The sequence below is a fragment of the Podarcis gaigeae genome, assembly GCF_964106915.1.
Source record: "Podarcis gaigeae genome assembly, chromosome: 1".
Classification (NCBI taxonomy): domain Eukaryota; kingdom Metazoa; phylum Chordata; class Lepidosauria; order Squamata; family Lacertidae; genus Podarcis; species Podarcis gaigeae.
Genome location: NC_139678.1, coordinates 80,256,118 through 80,276,252, shown reverse-complemented (window position 1 = coordinate 80,276,252; position 20,135 = coordinate 80,256,118). Strand labels below are relative to the sequence as shown.

General features: G+C 43.8%; 1 protein-coding gene across 2 annotated transcripts in view; it reads right to left on the bottom strand.

Moving 5' to 3' along the window:
* LOC310825620 (acyl-CoA (8-3)-desaturase-like) overlaps positions 1-20,135 on the bottom strand; it is a 23,442-nt gene extending 3,307 nt beyond the window's left edge. Inside the window, exons 1-11 of one of the 2 annotated variants that reach the window (XM_083699513.1) lie at positions 19,486-20,135; positions 17,037-17,147; positions 13,843-14,040; positions 11,732-11,833; positions 11,513-11,641; positions 10,309-10,366; positions 8,790-8,866; positions 7,773-7,870; positions 2,805-2,901; positions 431-510; positions 166-291 (exon numbers count right to left, since the gene is read on the bottom strand). In XM_083699513.1, coding sequence (XP_083555639.1) covers positions 166-291; positions 431-510; positions 2,805-2,901; positions 7,773-7,870; positions 8,790-8,866; positions 10,309-10,366; positions 11,513-11,641; positions 11,732-11,833; positions 13,843-14,040; positions 17,037-17,147; positions 19,486-19,740 — 1,331 coding nt within the window. In that variant the 5' untranslated portion in view covers positions 19,741-20,135. Of the gene's footprint in view, positions 1-165; positions 292-430; positions 511-2,804; positions 2,902-7,772; positions 7,871-8,789; positions 8,867-10,308; positions 10,367-11,512; positions 11,642-11,731; positions 11,834-13,842; positions 14,041-17,036; positions 17,148-19,280; positions 19,392-19,485 lie in introns of those variants that run through there. The other variant, XM_083699514.1, reaches the window with a different exon arrangement.

The window sequence follows — 20,135 nt, the reverse complement described above, 5'->3', positions numbered from 1 at the left end:
TAGAACCAGTGTTGCTCTCCCCTCGGCTCTTGACTACATCAAGGGACAAGCTCTATTAAATGTTAATGGCTGACCAGGGCTCCAATACTTTTTGCCCTTTTCTTCCACTTCCTTATTGCTTTTCTTGCCACACTGCAGTTCATAAAGCACCCTTGCCATACTTACTGCAAAATGTCTGCAAAGGCCTGGAGCAGGGACTTGCTGTGGTAGTCAATGCCATGCTTGGCACACAGAGATTTCACCAGGGGGGCAACCTTCCAGTAGTTGTGGCGAGGCATCGTGGGGAAAAGACTGCAGAGGGAAGAAAGGGTGTTCTGTCAAATCAGCTCCTCTTTTTAGTTAGAAGGCCCATCCCACTAGCAATGATTTCATAAAACCACACACTAGGGAGGTACACAAAGGATTTTGTGGCTCCCACTGTCCTACTTACTGGTGCTCAATCTGGAAATTCAGGTGGCCAGTGAACCAGTCATTGAACGGGGACTGATCCACATTGCACGTTGCTTGGAGCTGCAGGGGGAAATATAAGAAAGGATATGGAACAGTGGATCTCTTTGTTTCACACAAAGAGACTGCAACTGAATGAGGCACAGTTATCTTTTATGTTCCTCTAAGTAGCAGCAACTGGATTCCACAGGAGTAGCATTCCAGCAAGTTTCTCAAAGGAAATGGTCAGAAAGGCAGGTATCCCACCTTTCCAAAAGATGCTAAGGAGGCAACGACTGATTTATGTGTGCCTAATTGACGTGGGTGGCACTGTGGTCTAAACCACAGAGCCTAGGGCTTGCCGATCAGAAGGTTGGCGGTTCAAATCCCTGCGCCGGGATGAGCTCCCTTTCTTCAGTCCCAGCTCCTGCCCACCTAGCAGTTCGAAAGCACATCAAAGTGCAAGTAGATAAATAGGTACTGCTCTGGCGGGAAGGTAAACGGCATTTCCGTGCACTGCTCTGGTTCACCAGAAGCAACTTAGTCATGATGGCCACATGACCCGGAAGCTGTCTGTGGACAAACGCCGGCTCCCTCGGCCTACAGAGCGAGATGAGCGCGCAACCCCAGAGTCATCCGCGACTGGACTTAACTGTCAGGGGTACCTTTACCTTTTTAATTGACACATGACTGTGCATTGTGGCCGGAACAAGAGCAGGGACAGAACATGATGGGACAGGGCAGAGAAGAGTGGAGAAGGCTTACGCACCCTCTGCCACTGCATGGAACACATCTCCTAAACAAATTGGGGGCTGCCTATACTGATTGTGTTTCCTTAGCATTCCTTTCCCACAGAAATAAAAATGGGCAAAATATCCTCCATCCCAATTTGCAATTGGCTCAGCTTTTGTAGTTGTTGTTTTAAAAAAGAAGACTTCTCAGAAAAGCTTGAGATTTACATTTTAAAGTACTCCTTAGCTCTGAAAGACTCTGTCTGGAGGAGTTTGCCCAGCAACACCAGTCCCCTGTCAATAATCCCCTCACCTCACTTTTCTACATACACTAAGATATCTCTGGTGTTGTTTGATTCCCAGCTTCCATCAGTCCTAGCCAGCATGATTAATGATCAGGGATGATGGGAACTGTCAGCTGAAGAAGACCATGTTGGCTACCTCTTTGTGGGACTGGGGAAGAAAACTTGCAGCAGGGAAAACTGGCAAGAGCCTGAGGATTTTTCAATGCCACCTGGATATCTTTCTTGTTTTGGCCAACCCAACTTTCCCTGGCTCCTCTGCATTTGCAATCAGTTCTTTCTGTTTCTGTGCTCTTTTCATTTTACTTATATGCCACTCAACCAAGTTCCCCAAATTCTTTACACATACAACACAATACAACATCTCACTAGAAACACTAAAACAAGATAAAAAATAAATCACAAAAACAAAAAGCCCAGCAAAAAAAAAGGCCAAACAAAAATCAGTATAAAAACACAGCAGCCAAATAAATGTAAGTCCGCAAGGGGGAACTTTGTGCAAATTCCAAAATTGTGATTTAAGAGGTTTGGGAGAATGAGAAGGTGTTCAGGTTGCAGCTAAAAAGACCACAGTTGTAGGCACAGGACAATCCTTCGTGGGGGCTCCACCACTGAAGGCACCATGTCCCTAGCAGGTGTCTGCTGTACTTCCTTCGGTGGGGGAACATGGAGAAGGTTGCTTTAAAAAAAAAAAAAAAAAGCTGATTGCTTTCAAACTTTTGTTTAGGCTGCCTTGGACATTTCTATATATAATGGAAAGGTAGGATGTAAATAGAAAAGGTAGGATGTTTTAACAAATGCATGAATGAATCCCTGTCTGACTCTGCATTAAAAGCAGAGCTGAAGCATGGGTGGGGGTGTATTCAGCTTGACTTGCCAATCTGGAGCTATATTGTATTCCAGTACCCACCCACCCCTCCATATTTTTGTCTTCCGCACCATCACTAGTCTAAAAGTGTCTGTGATGATTCTCAGAGCCCCTTCAGACATCCTTTCCACTGCACATTCATGATAGTTATTGGGGTGGTCATATGTGATCTCATTTTCAACATCGTCTGCGTCGCTTCCAAATGTTTTGGGGTGGTCACATTGCTTCATTTCCAATTGGTGCATATACCATAGTCCCAGTAACTTTTTGTGCCACAAATGTTCTGCTTTATTTTGTCCCACTTTTGTTGGTCAGTTGCCCCTCTAGACAGAAATAATGTAGTAGCATTGGGGAAACACTGCAGAACAAGCCAAAGCCACTAATAATGCACTAGTATTGTGCCAATAACGTTTTGCGTAACACACACACAATAAAACACCAGAAACCAATTTTTTGAATAGTAAGAAAGTGTCTTACCTGGGTAGACACCCAGTCCATATTTCTATCATAATCAATGTTCATTGGGATATGATTCATTTGTGAAACCCAAGTAAACCAAGTGGACTCTAGATACCTGCCAAGACAAATGCATTTATTATTATTATTATTATTATTATTATTATTATTATTATTATTGAATTTCTATAGCACCATCAATCCAAGGACCACAGAGTGGTTTACAATATAAGAATACAAAGATGCATAACATAGTAACAAATAAAACAATATCCCCGAGCCACAACAGAAAATGCCCTTTCTCGTGTTGCCACCCTCCAAACCTCTCATGGAGGGGGCACACAACGAAAGGACTCAATTGATGATTGCAGGGTCCGGGTTGGTTCATACAGAGTATTGTCACACACAAAAAACACATCTTATTACTTAACTTGGTATGTTGATCTGGGATTTGTCTGGTAAAACCCATCACAGCCATATTCAAGCTGTTTGCTGAGGACCACTTTACATATTAGAATAGAAACAGGTACACATTTAAATTTCAAAGAGTACACCCTTCACTGTAAGGTTCCTCCCCCACACCGATTGCATACATCATGGCATAAAAAGGTAAAGGTACCCCTGACCATTAGGTCCAGTCGCGGACAACTCTGGGATTGTAGTGCTCATCTGACTCTATAGGCCGAGGGAGCCTGCGTTTTTCTGGGTCATGTGGCCAGCATGACAAAGCTGCTTCTGGCAAACCAGAGCAGCGCACGGAAACGCTGTTTACCTTCCTGCCGGAGCGGTACCTATTTATCTACTTGCACTTTGACATGCTTTCGAACTGCTAGGTGGGCAGGAGCTGGGACTGAGCAACAGGAGCTCACCCCGTTGCAGGAATTCAAACCGCCGACCTTCCAATCGGCAAGCCCTAGGCTCTGTGGTTTAGACCACAGCGCCACCCGCATCCCACTTCATGGCATACTTTACACTAAATCTGTACCTCTATTGCTCTATTACTAGAATAGGCGAAGCAGTCCTAAGAAAATATCCATAGTAAGTGAGAGGAAGGCTGCCTCCACACCAGAAATCTTCATGTTCTGGATTTTTTTTTTCAATGCCCTAAACATATTTAGTATGTTTATTTCAACTCATATTTGGTAAGCAAAGCTAAAATTGCCCATTTTGAGTTTGACAGGCTGTATAAATAACTCTAGAGCCAAACGCAACTGAACTAAAATACTTGATTAGGGAAAAGAGAGAGAGGAAGTGTTGTAACCATGGAGGACATAATAATCCTCACATAACCTGGGGGGGGGGGGGGAGAGACAGGAAAAATAGGTAGAAAAGGAAATTACGGTAAATGCCTGAGGAGAGGGGAACTGACATTGGGACCGGCATTCGACAAAGGCAGGAAAGGAAATTGCTTGATGGGAGTTCTACTTCCCTAAACATTGCCTTTTCTGCCTTTAACCACGCGGTGGCACCAAACCCTCCTTGATGTCTTGCTGCGGAATCCGGGGAAACATGATTTCCAGGTATACAAAATTATTGTGCCTCAAAACAATTGATCAAGGAGCTGATGGGAGTTGATGCTAGACGTAATCCTAAATGCTTTGGGTGTAAGATATAAGGGTAGTTAAACTGACTGGGAACAGTGACCGCAATATACACAAGTGGGAAAGGGGATTAGTTAGATGAAAGGGATAACAATGCTGTTGAAATCGTTTCAAAATCCTTGGAGATTATTTAAAACCAAACTAAAGGAAGCTTCCAAGAAGTATACACAGATTTAGGAAAGACGCCATCAAATTAACGGAGATTCCTGCATTGCAAGGGGTTGGACTAGGTGTCTCTCTTCCAACTCTATGATTCTACGAAATTCAGGAGGCTGCCAGTTAAGGAGCAGAGCCAAGGAAGCAGGGGCAGGCAAGGAAGCTTCCTTCAGAACAATGAAGCTCTGCCCAGATGAGGAGGACTCAGGAATGCAAACTGCGGGATAACCAGCATACAGTGACAAGGATGGAAGTGAAAAGAGAATTTGGGGAGTGTAATAAATAGAAAAAAGAGTGTGTCTGCTTAAAAAAAAGCCCAGCAAAAATATTTGTTTAGCTCCCTCAGAATCAGGAAACTGGCCAAGGAGGTAGGTAGCTGTGCCATTAGACAACAAGAAAGTAAAAGGTCTGCTATAGGAGAATAGTAGTGAAGCTTCACACATTATTTCCATATTTTTTTCATCTGAAGAAAGCACTGGTCAGATACTCGACTGAACTGGATTTTTAAGGAAGGGAGTATAAAGAATTAAGCCAAATAGGGGCAAGAAGAGACTAAGTCCTTGGGATTTATTGACAAACCAAATAAATCCCTGTGTTTGGAAGGAATCAACCCAAGATCTTGAAGAATTCAAGCTGAAATTGCTGATCTTCTGACAATTGTGTCACTTAGATTTGTGGAGTTGGAAGGGACCACATGGGTCGTCTAAGTTAAACCCATTGCAATGCTGGACTTGTCTATAAATGGATCATAATTTTAGCTTGATCAAAAAACAGTATAAAGCACTGTTGTCTCTGTCTTATTGATACAATCTCTGTCCATATTGTTAAATATTGATAATTATTTAAAGGGCTTTGAGGGGTTTACTGAAAATTATTTTATTATGTGCACTGCTTAGAAATTTTACAGAGTAGGTAAATAACACAGGACTGGAAAGTAGGCAGTGTAACAATGGCTTTTAAAAAACCAGATCCACAAAAGATATAGGAAATTATATCCTTGGCATTGCAGCTGACATGTAAAGTAATAGAGGAAATTTTATTGGCTAATGCTGACTAACTATGAACTGATGCTGACTAATCAGGAAAGAAATAGCACACCGACTAATTTATCCTGCAAAAACTATTTTGAAACCAGTATGTGGGCAAAGCTGCTCTTTTAGCTGCCATGTTTTCCTTTCCCGTATAATGCAAATTACACTGCTGAGAAGATGAAAGTGACAAGAGGTCTGTGTGTCGCCAGTGACAAACCCAAGCCTCTTGCCTGACTTAACTTTTTGGTATTTCTCCTTTCATGTAATACAAGCCATGCCTGACACTTACCACCAAACCACTCTAGCTAGCATTTCATTCATCTATTTAATATTTTTTTAAAAATATTCATATAAACCGTAAAGAGCATCCATTAAAACAAGAAATACAGCCTAAAATCAATAATATCTATAAAGCAACTGATGGTTGCTGCTTCACATACAGTAAGAGGGAAGGATATAGCATCAGGATCTGCTCTAGTTTTGGAAATTGACATTTGTAATTGTAAGTTTTTGAACTGCTTTAAAATGTATTTTAAATTGTTGTAGCCCACCTTGGGACTTTAGGGTAAAGGGTGGGTTTTAAACAACAAACAAGCAGATCCATGTGACAGTGTCGAATGTGGTAGTAAGCCAACTTGCTGTCAATCCCCCATCTCCAATTTATTTACTTGGCCCTTGAGAACTAAGTAAAGTATTTCACAAATGAAGCAATGCAATCATTTGTGCTACTTAGCCTGCAGCTATGCCCAGTCCCGGATCTGCAAGTGCAAAAGACTGCCCTGCCTCCCTGATTGTGAACTTTAAGCGACGGATTTCAGGACTGCTGAAACTGACTGGCAGCAGCTAAGATCCTTGGCTAAGTATACAGGGCAGTGCACAGAAATTAGTATCAGAAGAAGGCAAATGAGAGAACAAAGGCAGGCCTGAGCTTTCCCCCTTCTGTCTCCAGGAGTTGAAAAGGAGGGATTTCTCCGTTCCATTTTTTCAGAAGGCAGGTTACCCTATCCACCCCAAACAAACACTAAAGCAACCTCCTGTGCATCTCTACTGTGGCAGTGCCCACCACCACCTATGTATAGAGCTCAGCCCCCCGAAACACAGTGGCCACAGCCAACATGAGATGCACTGACGCTGGATTGAATGCACCTACCAACTTGCGCTGCAAAGAGGCAGCATTTGCATGCATCCACACCAAACACAGACGTGCACTTCCAGAAACAGAAACACAGGCAGGCTAGGGCGCACTTGGTTTTGCCTTTCTCTCCTGTCCGCCTGTCTCTCCCCGTCCCCCTAGCTCTTTACCTCCACCCCATCCTACCAACCATCCCCTTGCAAGTCCATTGCCAGCCACAGGTGATGCTCCCACCTTCCCCAGCTCTGCCAAGTCCCCAGGCACACAAGCCACAGAAGGCAATGAAGTGCCAATCTCTGACGGTCTTCCCTGTGCTGCGTTGCTCAGGGCCACGGCGATCAAGTGTATTTGCTGACACCGTAAGGAGCAGCTGTCTGTGGAGAAGAGGGGCCAGAAAGCTTTTTGGGATGGGGGCGGGGGGAGAGAAGAAAACAAGAGAGAAGCGACAGGTCCGTGGTGCCACCGCTCACTTCCCCCTCCTCACCTTGATCCCTGGAACAAACAGGGACTGTGGTGGAGGGGGACACAGCACATTGCCATGGTCAGGGAAGCAGAGTGCCAGCTGTGTTTGCTAGTGCTTATTTTCCCCATTGGCAGTAATTTAGCAAGCCAGCTGCCCATCGCCCATAATTTAGCAATCGCCTCTCCACCTGCTGCTCTGGGCACATGCTCCTTTCCCCCCCCCCACCCCTTTCCATCACTGGCTATGCTTTCTAAACAAAATGTGAGAAACACTTCTCTTTCTGGTGTCTTAGTTTATAAATGTCTCTAAAATGTTAACGAAAGGCCATGTTGAGCTAGCATCTTGATGTGTGCAGGACATAACAATATTTATGGGGCAAAAGATTTGAGTTGCAGTCTGGGGGCTGATGCAATGCAAATTGAAGACCATTTTGCACAACCTGAAAGCGTTTAACCTAAAATGACTAGCAGGACCTAACTGTTGGAAGTAACATATGTTCAGAGTATATCACAACTGGATTTAAAAAATATAGATATTTGAGATTAAACATCAACAAAAAAGAGATGAGAGTTCAGCAGAGAGAAGGATTCTGAGGTTTCGTGTTACCTGGAGAGCCAGTAGTATGCCATGAAACAATTAAATCCCATAAGAGGTATGTACATGAGACAGACTCTGATGTTGTATGAAATGATCAAGGCTAGATCCTGTCAAAGGAAGGGGAAAAAGAAAAGTTATATTTTTTGCTACACAGTGGCATGTGTATTTAAAATTTGTGTTGACCGCTGCTGGAATTAGTATATGTGAAGAGTGAATTAACCTAGGCAAACTTCCTAAGGTGTATATCTGCCATCGCTTTAAGGCTAGGCAATTGACAAGTGTAAAACCTAATTTCATTTGAGGTAATGAGCCATTTAACACATCAAAGGAGTGCAGCCTCTCCCTGTGTTAGTAGAGGCCAGAGCTTATTAAGAGGAAGGATCAGAAAGTAATGGGAGCTCAGAGAGGAAGCCAGTCAATACATGGGAGTCAGCAGGGATGTATGCTGGAGAGTGGGCAAAGCATGATGGCTGCTGTTTGCTTGAGTGCAAGGCTACGGCTAGGGAAGAAGCAGGGACCTTTTGGGGTGGCAGCGCTCTGAGCCCCTTCATCTAGGCTTCAGGTTGTATATATGTATAAACCAACCATATACCATAAAGGCACCACCAAAAGGAAACACAAACCCTGGGTAAGTGTCTGGAACCCCTGAATTCGCATGCACCACTCGGCAGAGATTGGGATGGCATGTAACCAGTGCTTTTTTACCTAAAAAAAATGTTTAGGGGTACTCTCATTTTGACTCAAGAAAATCACCATTTTATAGTTCAAATTGGGAAAATAAATACAGTAAATGGACCAAAGTACAAAGATTTACAAAATGTTTAGGGGTATGTGTACCCCTGCGTCCCCCCGGAAAAAAAGCACTGCATGTAACAATATGTATATAATGTGCAATAACTGTTTGCATTTTTAGTGGAATGGATTAAAAAGAAATCTGCTTCTTGGTGGGAATTAGGGGGGAAAATCAACACAGATAAGATGCTCATCTAGATTTATTTATTTTTTGGAAATTCAATCACTACTTACCACCCATTCTTTGCGCTTGAATGAGAAGTAGAATACAGACCACTGGAAGAAGGGAACCAGCAATGCTGGGGCTACAACTGTTGGAAAACGAAAGGAAGACTTTAAAAAACAACCTTTATAAAAATTTCAAACTACCATCCATCTTCCTAAGAAAGTCGAGCATTGCTTGTCTTTGCTCACAGAAGGGTTCTTCTTTTTCACCTTTTTCTGCCTTTCCCTTATCCAGCTAGTATTTGTCCTCACTTGAGAACTCCATTTTATCTGCTTCAAGGGTGAGTCTGACAGCCAGCAAGATAAAATTCCCGCCATCTTTGTTCCAATTCTCCCCTGCAGTGTGGTTAAAGCAACTCAATGCATAGTCTAAAATGCCTCTTCTTAAGCTATACATTTTTATTCTCAAATTTTTGCTGATCGTACTGCTATATCTCACTTTCACCCTACGCCCCAAGAGATATGCAGTGTGCTATTTTCCTATATTCTCTGATTTTCAAACTCTGCTGGCTAGGATTCTATAACCTGTGCCCTTTCTATGTATGGCAATGTCCTGAGAGAGGGGCACATTGAATGCTCTGTGGTGCGTGGAGAGCAGGGGAGAGAAGAATAAGCTCAAAAGCCATTCCCAACTAACAATGAGACAAGGAAATTACATCAACTCAAAGTTTATTGAAGGTTAGTGCTGTAAAGCCACAGATTCCAAAGGTCTTGCAGAGCAGCAACCACTCATTTTCCATAGACTCTACCTCACCTTTCTCAGAGCCTGGGTCACCCCCAGAGGCGTCGGAGAGGCGTTGGACATCAAGGGCTCAGTCCAACAGGAATGAACATACACCCCAATAGCTCCCTTCCCTGAGCTACAGAGCTTGGGAAGTGAGAGATCTAGAGGTTATGGCATTCTCAGCCTAATCTCCATTACAGGGGGGTTGTGAGGATAAAATGGGGAGAAGGAGAAGGAGAATTCTGTAGGCCACCTTGAGTTCCCTGGAGGAAAGGTGCAATATAAATATAATACTACATAAAACCAAAATGGCACAAGATCCTCTCTGGGGCACCCCAGTAGCCAGGTTCCCTTATATAGTGTTGGGGGGGGGGGCAGGGGATTCCCCTTTTCAAAGCTCTCTGTAACTTCATGCAGGTTGGGGAAGAACCTCTCAGGTAACCAAGAGCTGAAACCTCCTTAGGCCTCTGGGCCCATCTTTCCCTTCTCAGGTAACTTTTCTCCCCTTTCTCTCTGATTGGTTCCTCCAGGGAATTTAAACTCATGAGCTCCAAGAGCCCTTCATTAGGATTTTGTGGTGGCAGCTGCTCCCTGCCCTGCCCCTGGCTGGACCTGATGAGTTGTGGCAGACCTGGCTCTTGGGGAGGTGGATCAGGGACTCCATCAAGAGCAAGTCCCGTGACAGAAGACTCTCAACCCAGCAGATATTCACACTATTTCACTTAGAAAAGTATCTCAGGAAGGAGAAGCTCTGTGACAAAGGAGTGGAAACTTGTGACATTTTTCAGGGACAAAGATACTCACGCCAGAAGTACTTGTGCTGATGGTTGTAAGGCATATACTTCTTTTTCTGCAACCCGAGCTGTGAAGAAAGAGGTATCAACGTCTCACTCAGGCTATAGACACCCACCTTATCACCTATTCTTTCAATCTCTGGGTGACAGCTGCTACATGAATAAAATATACTTAGCACCTTAACTCCCATCTCCCCCTGGGCTTCATCATAGAATGGGGTGTGTGGAAATAAAAGTCATAACCAAGGCTGGGTCATGACCTTATGAAATTACACATCCTTGCTACCATAAACGAGAGAGAGAGAGAGGCCAACTGGGATGATCTGCCCCCCAAAAGCTATTTTATTTATTACACTTTAAGCCTGTCTTTCTTCCAACCAGGACCCTCAGAGTATGAATGATCATTCTCTGCTTGGGGCCCATTGTACCCTCCTGACCCCATTATATATTTCTGTGGTCTTTCCTGATGGACAACATATCATAAAAATGTAGGCAGCATTCGAATCAACAATCGAAACTAGGAGCTTGGAAGACACACAGAACATAGAAACAGGAAAGCAGGTACTTGGCTTATTAAAAAATTCAGGTGTTGCCCCTTGATATCACAATCCTCTGCATATCTACTAAAACTAAAACCTAAAATGCCTCATTGAAGTCAATGGGACTTACTCCTGTACACGTTTACCTGGAAATAAGTCTTATTGAACTCAGGAGGACTTACTTCTCAGTAACTAAGCAACTTGAAAGAATTTTTAACCAAGGGTCAAATTATAAGTTATGCTAAGAATGAAAAATTAAGACATACGAAATAAAAAATACTTTCTTTATGGACATTCAGTTTGATTATATCTATACAAAATGTTGGTAGTATGTTGCTTCTATATGAATGTGTAGTTACTCAGTTTTTATTTCTTTTTCTTTCCCTTCAGACTGTTTTGTTAGTGTAGGTAAAGGAAATAAGGTCTGAAAACATGTCAATATTTTACCTCCTATATATCACGCTTATATATTATTTGCCTTTATAATTGTGTGTGTGTGTGTGTGTATAATCTTTATATTTTATACAATTTAAAATATATTTTAAACCTGACGTTTTCCTGCTGAAAATCATGGCTGTCTCGTGTAAGCTGCCCAACAGCTTTATTCTTGGCTGTCCACTCTTTCTGGCTGCTTTCCTAAGCAACCCTTCAGTAGCATACACCTTGCAAACATACCTCTGTAGCCAGCTTCTTCCCCAAAGCAAACACCAGGGGGTGCATGTTGAGATCAGGGTCTTTACGGAAACAGTTGGGTTTGGCGTGGTGCTGGAAATGCAGGTTATTCCACCACTGGGCTGGCATTCCCTATAGGAGAGGAGAACACAGGGTTGAAAACAGAGCAGAAGTCAAACCCACTGGCTGTGAAAAAGGACAGCTTCCACTCAGAATACCTACTTTCACTGTGCCCATTAAGATCTTGTGAACCCAGTGGTTCAATGTGGATGTGCTGAAGACTGAAAGGTGTCCCAAGTCATGCTGCAACCAGGACATTTGATTCTGGAAGATAAGGAGGATCATTAAGAAAACATAACTCAGATCCATTGCACAACTAAACATAGATTCAGGTAGGTAGCCGTGTTGGTCTAACGCAGTCAAAATAATAATAAAAAAAATAACCAACTAAGTTTTTTTCTAGGTATAAGCTTTCATGTGCATATCTAAAGAAGTGTGCATGCACACGAAAGCTTATACCCAGAGCAAACTTAGTTGGTCTCTAAGATGCTACTGGACAATTTTTAAATTTATTTCAACAACTAAACATAAAATGAAAACAATGCAATAACTCTTTTTTAAACAAAGTACCAGGAGATCATCCATGCCAAAGGCAATTATTTTTTACATAAGATTGCAGGCTTTAATTATCTCAAATGCAATCCCCAATTAGCTGGGAAACACTATGGCCTGATTTGGATGTAATGCTAAGATGTCGTTAAGGATTACTTCCCAAGCCATGGGCTTACTTGCTTCTCTCCCCTCTCCTCCTCTGGCATGGCCACAAAGATGAGACTGAATGATTTTACTTCTGTTTTCAATTAATGGCACTTTAGTGTAGCGTCTGTGATTAACTATGATTTTGAAACAAGCCAACTTCATACACTATGGTTGGAGTCAGGCTTGTTTCAGGTAACCATAGTTCAGACTAACCACAGTTTATCCTGGCATGAACACAACACTAAACAAAGCTTAGTTAAAGACAAAAGCTTCTTATTTCCACCTTGCAGCTGTACCAGAAAAGCAGAGGATGGAGCTAACAAGCCTGAAGATTGTCTATATGATGCTGATCTGAACTAGGGCAAAGCATTTCTCGACTAATTGGGGATGCCCATTTGAATGATTAAAGGTAATACGCAAAGTGAATCAATGAATGTGATTAATATATTTGTTCTTCACATAGCAGTTTAAAAATACAAGCACCAAAACACACACACAAATATTATTCTTCCTATCAGCAACCAGTAAAGCAGTCACAACAGGCTCCAGCATTATTTCCTGACCTCTTTAACCCTAATATTACAGCCCATGCCCCATGATCCCTTTCTAAACTAGTGTAAGTATATTCAGTCATGCTATTTAAATATATCCATTAATCACAATCCAATGCCACAGCTCCATAAAAGCATTTAGGGGCTCACAGATTATTTTTCTTGAAAGATTCAAGTCCATAAATCACCTGTATTTAAAAAGAAGGACACAAAGCAGTAGAAACATGCTTTACTTGCTATGGCGAGTGGATTTGTTGAAGGCTGAATATTGCCAGATTAACATGGCACTTGCCTCTTCAGAAAAAGCATGGTGCAGGAGGTTTGTGTGTGACTTCTGACCTCCCCAACATCTGTCCGTGCACCAGGGCTGAGAAACCTGTGGCTTTCCAGATGCTTCTGGATAACAACTCCCATCATCCCTGGGGCTGATGGGAGCTGAATCAAACAACATCTGGAGGGTCACAGATTCTTCACCCCTGCCTTACACAATAGGCTCTAAGTCTGTGTATATTGCGTCTTTCAGTTTGTTGGAAGAGGGGGCAGTTTGACTCCCTAGGTCAAAGAAGCTGGCATAAGGGGATGTAATAGGTGCTAGAAGGGTCTAGAAAGCTTTTCCTTCTTTACTAAGATTATGCACATGCAGAAACAACAACGCCCCCATATTTACCAGGGTTGACCCATGAAACTGAAAACAGATTTTGTGTCTGATTCTTGGTGATGCTATTAAACCATAAGTGCATGGATAAACTACCCTGTCTGAATATGGATTTTCAAACAGCAAAGTTCTCTAGAGAACTTTCCCAAGTTCTTTCCCAAGTTCCACAAGTACTTTATAATGTAGCACAAGGAAATAGCTTTGGTTTTTGTGGTAACAAACAAACAACCCCAAACCCAAGTGTGCTATGAAGAGCTAGCTGCATTGGACTGTGTTCTGGTTTCATGAACCCCATGGTATTTTTGAAATAATAATGCGTAGAAAAAAAAAACAGTTTCGAAGATGGAATGGTGTCTCAGACATTCTACCTGAGCAGTGGTAAACAGTGCAACGCCCACAAAGAATGGCACTAAGGATGATCCAAAGTACCAGATGGTAAACCAGGCAGCAGCATCCAGCACCATGATTTGAAGGAACATCAGGAAGAAGAAAAGAGTGTTGGGCTTCAGAAGTCCCATCTTCTCAACAGTGGACCGCAGCTCCCGGAAATCTTCCACTAGCAATTTCTGTGGGGAAACAAAGAATGGCAACCAGTTCTTCCAGACACACACACAGAAGTAACATCGGAATGCATCAAATGAAAACAGGGAGAAAGAGCGCCAGCCACTTACAGGTGTTATTGGGCTCCAACTCCCATCATCCATTGGGCCACACTGGCTAGGGCTGATGGGAGTTAAGAGTCCAAAAACGTTTGGAGGACCACAAGTCCCCCATACTTGCTCTCCATGGTACTAGCTGCATCACTAAATCCTCTGGTGATTCCTGTGGCACAGGGAGAAGCTTCCAGTTGTGCACACTGAGTTGTGGCAGTGAAGAGAGACCACAAACTGTCATCTGTCCTGAGCAAAGGCTCGGTTATGCCACTGTTTATGGCATTAAAAGTCTTCTCGCCTTCTCAGCATGAATGATTATAAGCCTTCGGAGAAATATATGGCTGGGGAGCCCATGTAGTCTCCCTGTTACAACTGTGGTGTTTCCAGAAGTTCATTCCCATTCTTTAGATCACCATTTACCAACCAGTCTTTGACAATTATGCTATCTGTACGAACCATGGTACTGCTCTCTGACGAGCCTTCTTCCGAGGATTCAAGCTGCAGAGATGGGAAAGCGTCATTCTGGCAGATCCACAGTGATTCCCGCATCCTCACCAGATCCCAAGTTTTGGAGGAAAGCTGAGGGTGAGGGGCTGGAAGTATACCACCCCCCACAATCTCCCTTCCTCTCAGGAAAAGGAGGTGAGGAGGCAGATACAGCTACTGTTCGGCAGAGTGGCAGGGGTTCACTATCAACATGAGCTGAAGCCCACAGGCTCGCCTGCCTCTTTCCTGCAGAACAGAGAAGTTGAGAAGAGAGGGAGACTCCTGCAGCAGCTGCTAGGTGGAACTGAACCCCTTCACCCATTATCAGCCAAGGCTGGAATGCTCACCTCTGCCTTGCCTCCTGGAAAGGAAAGGAGGGTGCAGGGGTGGAAAATGCCTTTGCTGATTTATGGAAATGCTTGCTTGTCTGCATCCAGATTGTAAGGTGGCCACAACTTTTGGCTTGGCCATTGTAGCCCCAAATCAATGTTAGTTAGTGAGTTAGTTATACCCTAAGTGTAGCAAACAAACTTTGAAAAGTGTTGGATAACAGAAGGCAAAAAGCGACTGAGGGAAGTGCAGGCAGCTGGGTAATAAAAATTTCTGCAGGCAAGTAACTTCTGTGGACTTATTTGCAAGGCTAACCCTTCCTCATGATTCTGTCAAGTTATTTTATATATCTGAGTTTATTATACTAAAACTTTGGGGCACTATAGCCAACTGGAATACTTGGCAGGGGGTTGGACTCGATGGCCCTTGTGGTCTCTTCCAACTCTATGATTCTATGATTCTAAACATACACAGCATTACTGCATGAAAATAAAGTGTCATGCAAGAAGGCACACAGTGAAATCCTTTGCAGGCCTCTCCACTACAAATTAACTTGGATGGTGTACTACTTTTATTGCCATTGCGTTCACCAAAGAATCCCAAGAACTGATGAGGCTCCTGGGAGTACTCTTTTAAGTTAAAGATCCCTACTCCCTTTTTCTAAAATGCCCTGGGGAGAATAAATTATTCTTAAACCAGATGACATCCTGCGTATGCTTACTCAGAGATTAAATCAAAAGGAACATCGTGATACACTTCTGTAGGGCCAATAAGCCCAACAACATACAGCTTATGTATGTATGTAGGGACGCGATGGCGCTGTGGTCTAAACCGCTGAGCCTGTGGGCTTGCTGATTAGAAGATCAGCAATTTGAATCTGCGCAACAGGGTGAGCTCACATTGCTCTGAGCCAGCTTCTGCCAACCTAGAAGTTCATGGCGTTTCCATGTGCTCTGGCTTCCGTCATGGTGCCCCGTCGTGCCAGAAGTAGTTTAGTTATGCTGGCCACATGACCCGGAAAGCTGTCTTAACTGTCCAGGGGTCCTTTACCTTTTTTTTTACAGCTTATGTAGTAAAGTGCAACAAGGAAGATTCTCTTGTGAATTTTAGTTCACAGACGAGTTTGTTCAATAAGAGATCTAAACATATTAATTTTCTTTCTTCTGTGGGTCAGCGGGGAATCTACGATATGTTGCTGGAGTGCAATTCCCATTATCCCTGACCATTGGCCATTCTTGCTGGGGATGATGGGATTTGTAGCCCTGCAATACAGTGGTACCTCAGGTTACAGACACTTCAGGTTACACACTCAAGAAAGCAAGAAATAGTAACTCGGGTTAAGAACTTTGCTTCAGGATGAGAACAGAAATTGTGCAGCAGCGGCACAGCAGCAGCAGGAGGCCCCATTAGCTAAAGTGGTGCTTCAGGTTAAGAACAGTTTCAGGTTAAGAATGGACCTCCACAACGAATTAAGTTCTTAACCCGAGGTACCACTGTAATTGTAATTCACAAGTTATGCTTTGACCAAAGGTTCCCTGACACCTGCATTACATAATAAGGGATAGGAATGGACTGTAAGCCTAGTTAAAGGAGAAAAAAGGAAATATTATTTATTTCGGGTGTTTGCCATACTGTCTGAAGGCTCATTCATACTTCCATTTGTCCCATTACTTCTTCCGTTTGGTCCATGACTTCTAGACACAGGTCAGAGAGGTTTTTCTTAAATTCCACTGTTTATAGCTGAATCAGAACAAACATCAATCCACAGAATACCCAACTGATGTTTGCTCCAATTCAGCAGTAAAGCAGCTGGACAAAAGAAAAACCACTTGGACCCATACCCTAGGAGTCATGGACCAACCAGAAGTGTGGATGAGCTCTCAGTCACAATGTAGTCTTAGCTTTCCTGTTTTGAAATGCAGATGAGATGCGTCCCCTCTGCTGACAACAGAACATAAACCACTCTTTAGTGGTGCAATATTATGTGCACCATATATATGCAATGTAAAATGGAATTCTGATTTCCCTGCTTTCTTCCAGTGTAAAGGTAAAAAAATGATAGACATATAAATTGTTTCCCATGCCCAACTTACATTTTTGCTGGACTCAGAGCTAGGTTGATCTGGTGCCAATTCTCCTATCAGCAAGGGATTCAAGAACTTGCTTACATAATCCCTATGAAGGTGGAATGCTGTGAATGCATCCTGGGAGAGAAAGGGAAAAAAGCATAAAATTGGGATGGAATGAAAGGCAAGCATACATCTAGGCAGAAGTGAGAGATGAAAAGTAGCCTCAAAACAAAGAATTTGCTGCTTGTACTACACAGCTTATTTGCACCCATTTTCATTTGAGGGTTGAAGGAGTGTTGGCTGTGCACCTCATCTACATTCATATCTGTTGTTTTCATGCTAGTGTGTAAGGTAACATGGCCTGTGTTACTTCCAGGTCCAGTATTTGTTTCTTTTCTCCACTACTTTTCATTCAACGTTTCTCAACAGCTGCGCATGGGGGGGAGGGGGACCTGTCTTGTGCATTCTTTTCAACATAAAATTCTATGTAGGAATTTTGTACTGTGATGAAACAACTCTTAAATCCCTCCCCTTTATATCACAGACATGACATATCTCCAGCCTAAGACAGGTCTCATATACTATACTAGACAAAAGTATTTAATCTTTTCTTGACTTCCCACTTTGCATCTAGGGGTCTTAAGATGTGTCTTCTTTTCCATTCCATTGATCTCTCTGCTCTGTGTGTACATATACACTTCTTAAATGCTTAACAGTAATGCAATATTTTAAGAGACAGAGTCACATCTTTTCTACTACACATATATGGTCATTCATTCACAACCCATTTCTTTATTTATTAGCATCCTTCTCACCACTAGTGCGATGATGGAACATCTCCTGTATGCACATGTATATATGCTACAACCATTTCTTATATGTGTGGCCGCATGCCTCCTTCCACAACAATCAGCACATAAGCAAGAAACCAGGCTTTTAAATATTTGCTTTTTTATCTATGGTAAATTAAAATTATCTCCATGCAGGACTATGCAGAAATGGCGAAACTTGCCGGAAGAATCAGAAATCAAAATAACAAACTTTTTGTAAAAGGACAGAAATGGTTTATTGAATGTTTAAAAACAAATTGTAAACAGATAAAGACATTGGCAGGATTATTGAAATAACCTGCAGTTTCGAAAGAATATATAATTTAAATAAATGAATAAAAGAATACTGTAAGTGAATTTAGAATATGCAGGAAATGATGAAAATAAATTTAAGGAACCACAGAAAGAGGAGGAAGGAAATCGAGGTTTTAAACGTTACAACTATTGTAAAACAACTAACTGAAATGTATATAAATGAAAACTTATACACACACACACACACACACACCTCCACACAACCCAAGAGTTGTTATAAAAGTTAGTTTTTCTCTTTGGGATCACATATAACTAACACACACACACACACACACACACACACGGACTGGTGGGCTAGAAATATTTGCATGATGTTGCAAGGCTGGATTAGACATATTTTATGTAGGACTCAGGGAAGCTGACAGTGAATCTGCATATATTTGGTGAGAAGAAAACTATTTATTTATAGGTAACTCAATGCCAACATGCACAGGTTTTCAACCTTTTTGAGTCCACGGCTCCCTTGACTTGACCAACTACCTTCTTTCTGCAGCACCCCTATGGGACTCAGGAGCCCAGTTATGTCACCCCTTGCCTGCAGAGCTGGCAGCCTCTCACCCTTTTTCAAACACCCTCCCTTGCGGAGTCTTCCCTCAGCCCCCTCTCCTCTCTCCTTGGGAGTCCTCTGGGCAGCCACTGCTGCTGCCCCTGGTCTCTGAGCTGCCCCCTCCTGCCCCCAAAATAGGCGCCCCCTCACACTGCCCCACAGGGGCCCTGGAAGAGGATTCCCCCAGCCTTAGTGGCCCAGTGAAGACTGACCAAAGGTGAACATGGGGACAGCACCTTACCTTTGGGGGGGGGGCAGCAGTGGGCGCTGTGGGCCTGTACGGTGGAAAGGCCCTGGGCTCCCAGGCAGGCCTAGCACAAGCAAGGCCTGTGCAGTGCCTGCTCGTTTCCGCTGGACCGAGATAAACCTACACATTATCGATCTGATATGGAACTCATTATGCTACGCTTGAGGCCTTAATCGCAAGAGCTAATTAGCAAGTATGAAATAAAAGCCAAAGACGCAGCAAAAGGATATTGACAGGTAGTTTTGAGACCACCATCCCCTCCTGAGGAGGGGAAGAAACCGTCAGGGCAGGGGGCCCACTATTGCCAAGCGCTGAAACGTTCACACGACCTCTACACGCATCCCGTGTCGTTCACCAGGATAACTCCGTTTTAGAACCATCCCAGAAGTTGCCGGTCCCAGGGAAGAGCGATTGGTAATCCGCATCCCTGCCTTGCGCACTTGGTAATCCAGGGCCACCAGGGCTTCCCCGCCGCGACCTGCAACCCCCCCCCCCCCAGGAGGAAGAGGAGCACAACCCGCGCACCGCTCTCACCGTGGCGTCTTGTCCGGCATAGTGGCTGATCACCCTGGAGCCTCCCGGGTGCCGCCGGTGGAAGCTGCTGATGTCGTAGACTTTCCTGTCGATCACCAACCACCGCTCGGGCTTGATCCGCCCCGAGCGCTGCTGGATCTCCTCCCAGGTGAAGAAGCGGCGGGAACGGACCTCGCCGCCCCCGTTGGCCCGCTTCTCCTCAACTCCCGCTCCCGACCCCACTCCCGACGCGGTCTCCTGCAGCGGAGGAGCCATTCTCTCCCGGCCTTCTCTCTGCCCGCTGCGATCCCCGCGGCAGTCACGGATCTCCTGTGGAAATTCCGACGTCCGCGCAGCGCCGCTGTCAGCGAGAAACTCGCTCGAAGGCGAGGAGATAGATCATAAACGTGCTTTGCCCAGCGCCTTCCCGCAGGGACGCTCCCCTCCGGGATCTGATTGGCTTCCCGCGCTCTCCAGGGAGCCCATTGGCTACTGGGCGCCGGCTTCGGTGTCTCCGAAGGCGCCTTGAAGTGCCACACCCAACAACAGAGCGCTGCCTCTTGGATCCCTTTTGGAAAAGCCATAATGGCACTTTTTGTTGTTGCCCATTTACCGCCCCGAGTGTTGGCATGTGGTTGATTAAGCTATACTTTCAGACCTCGGACTTAATG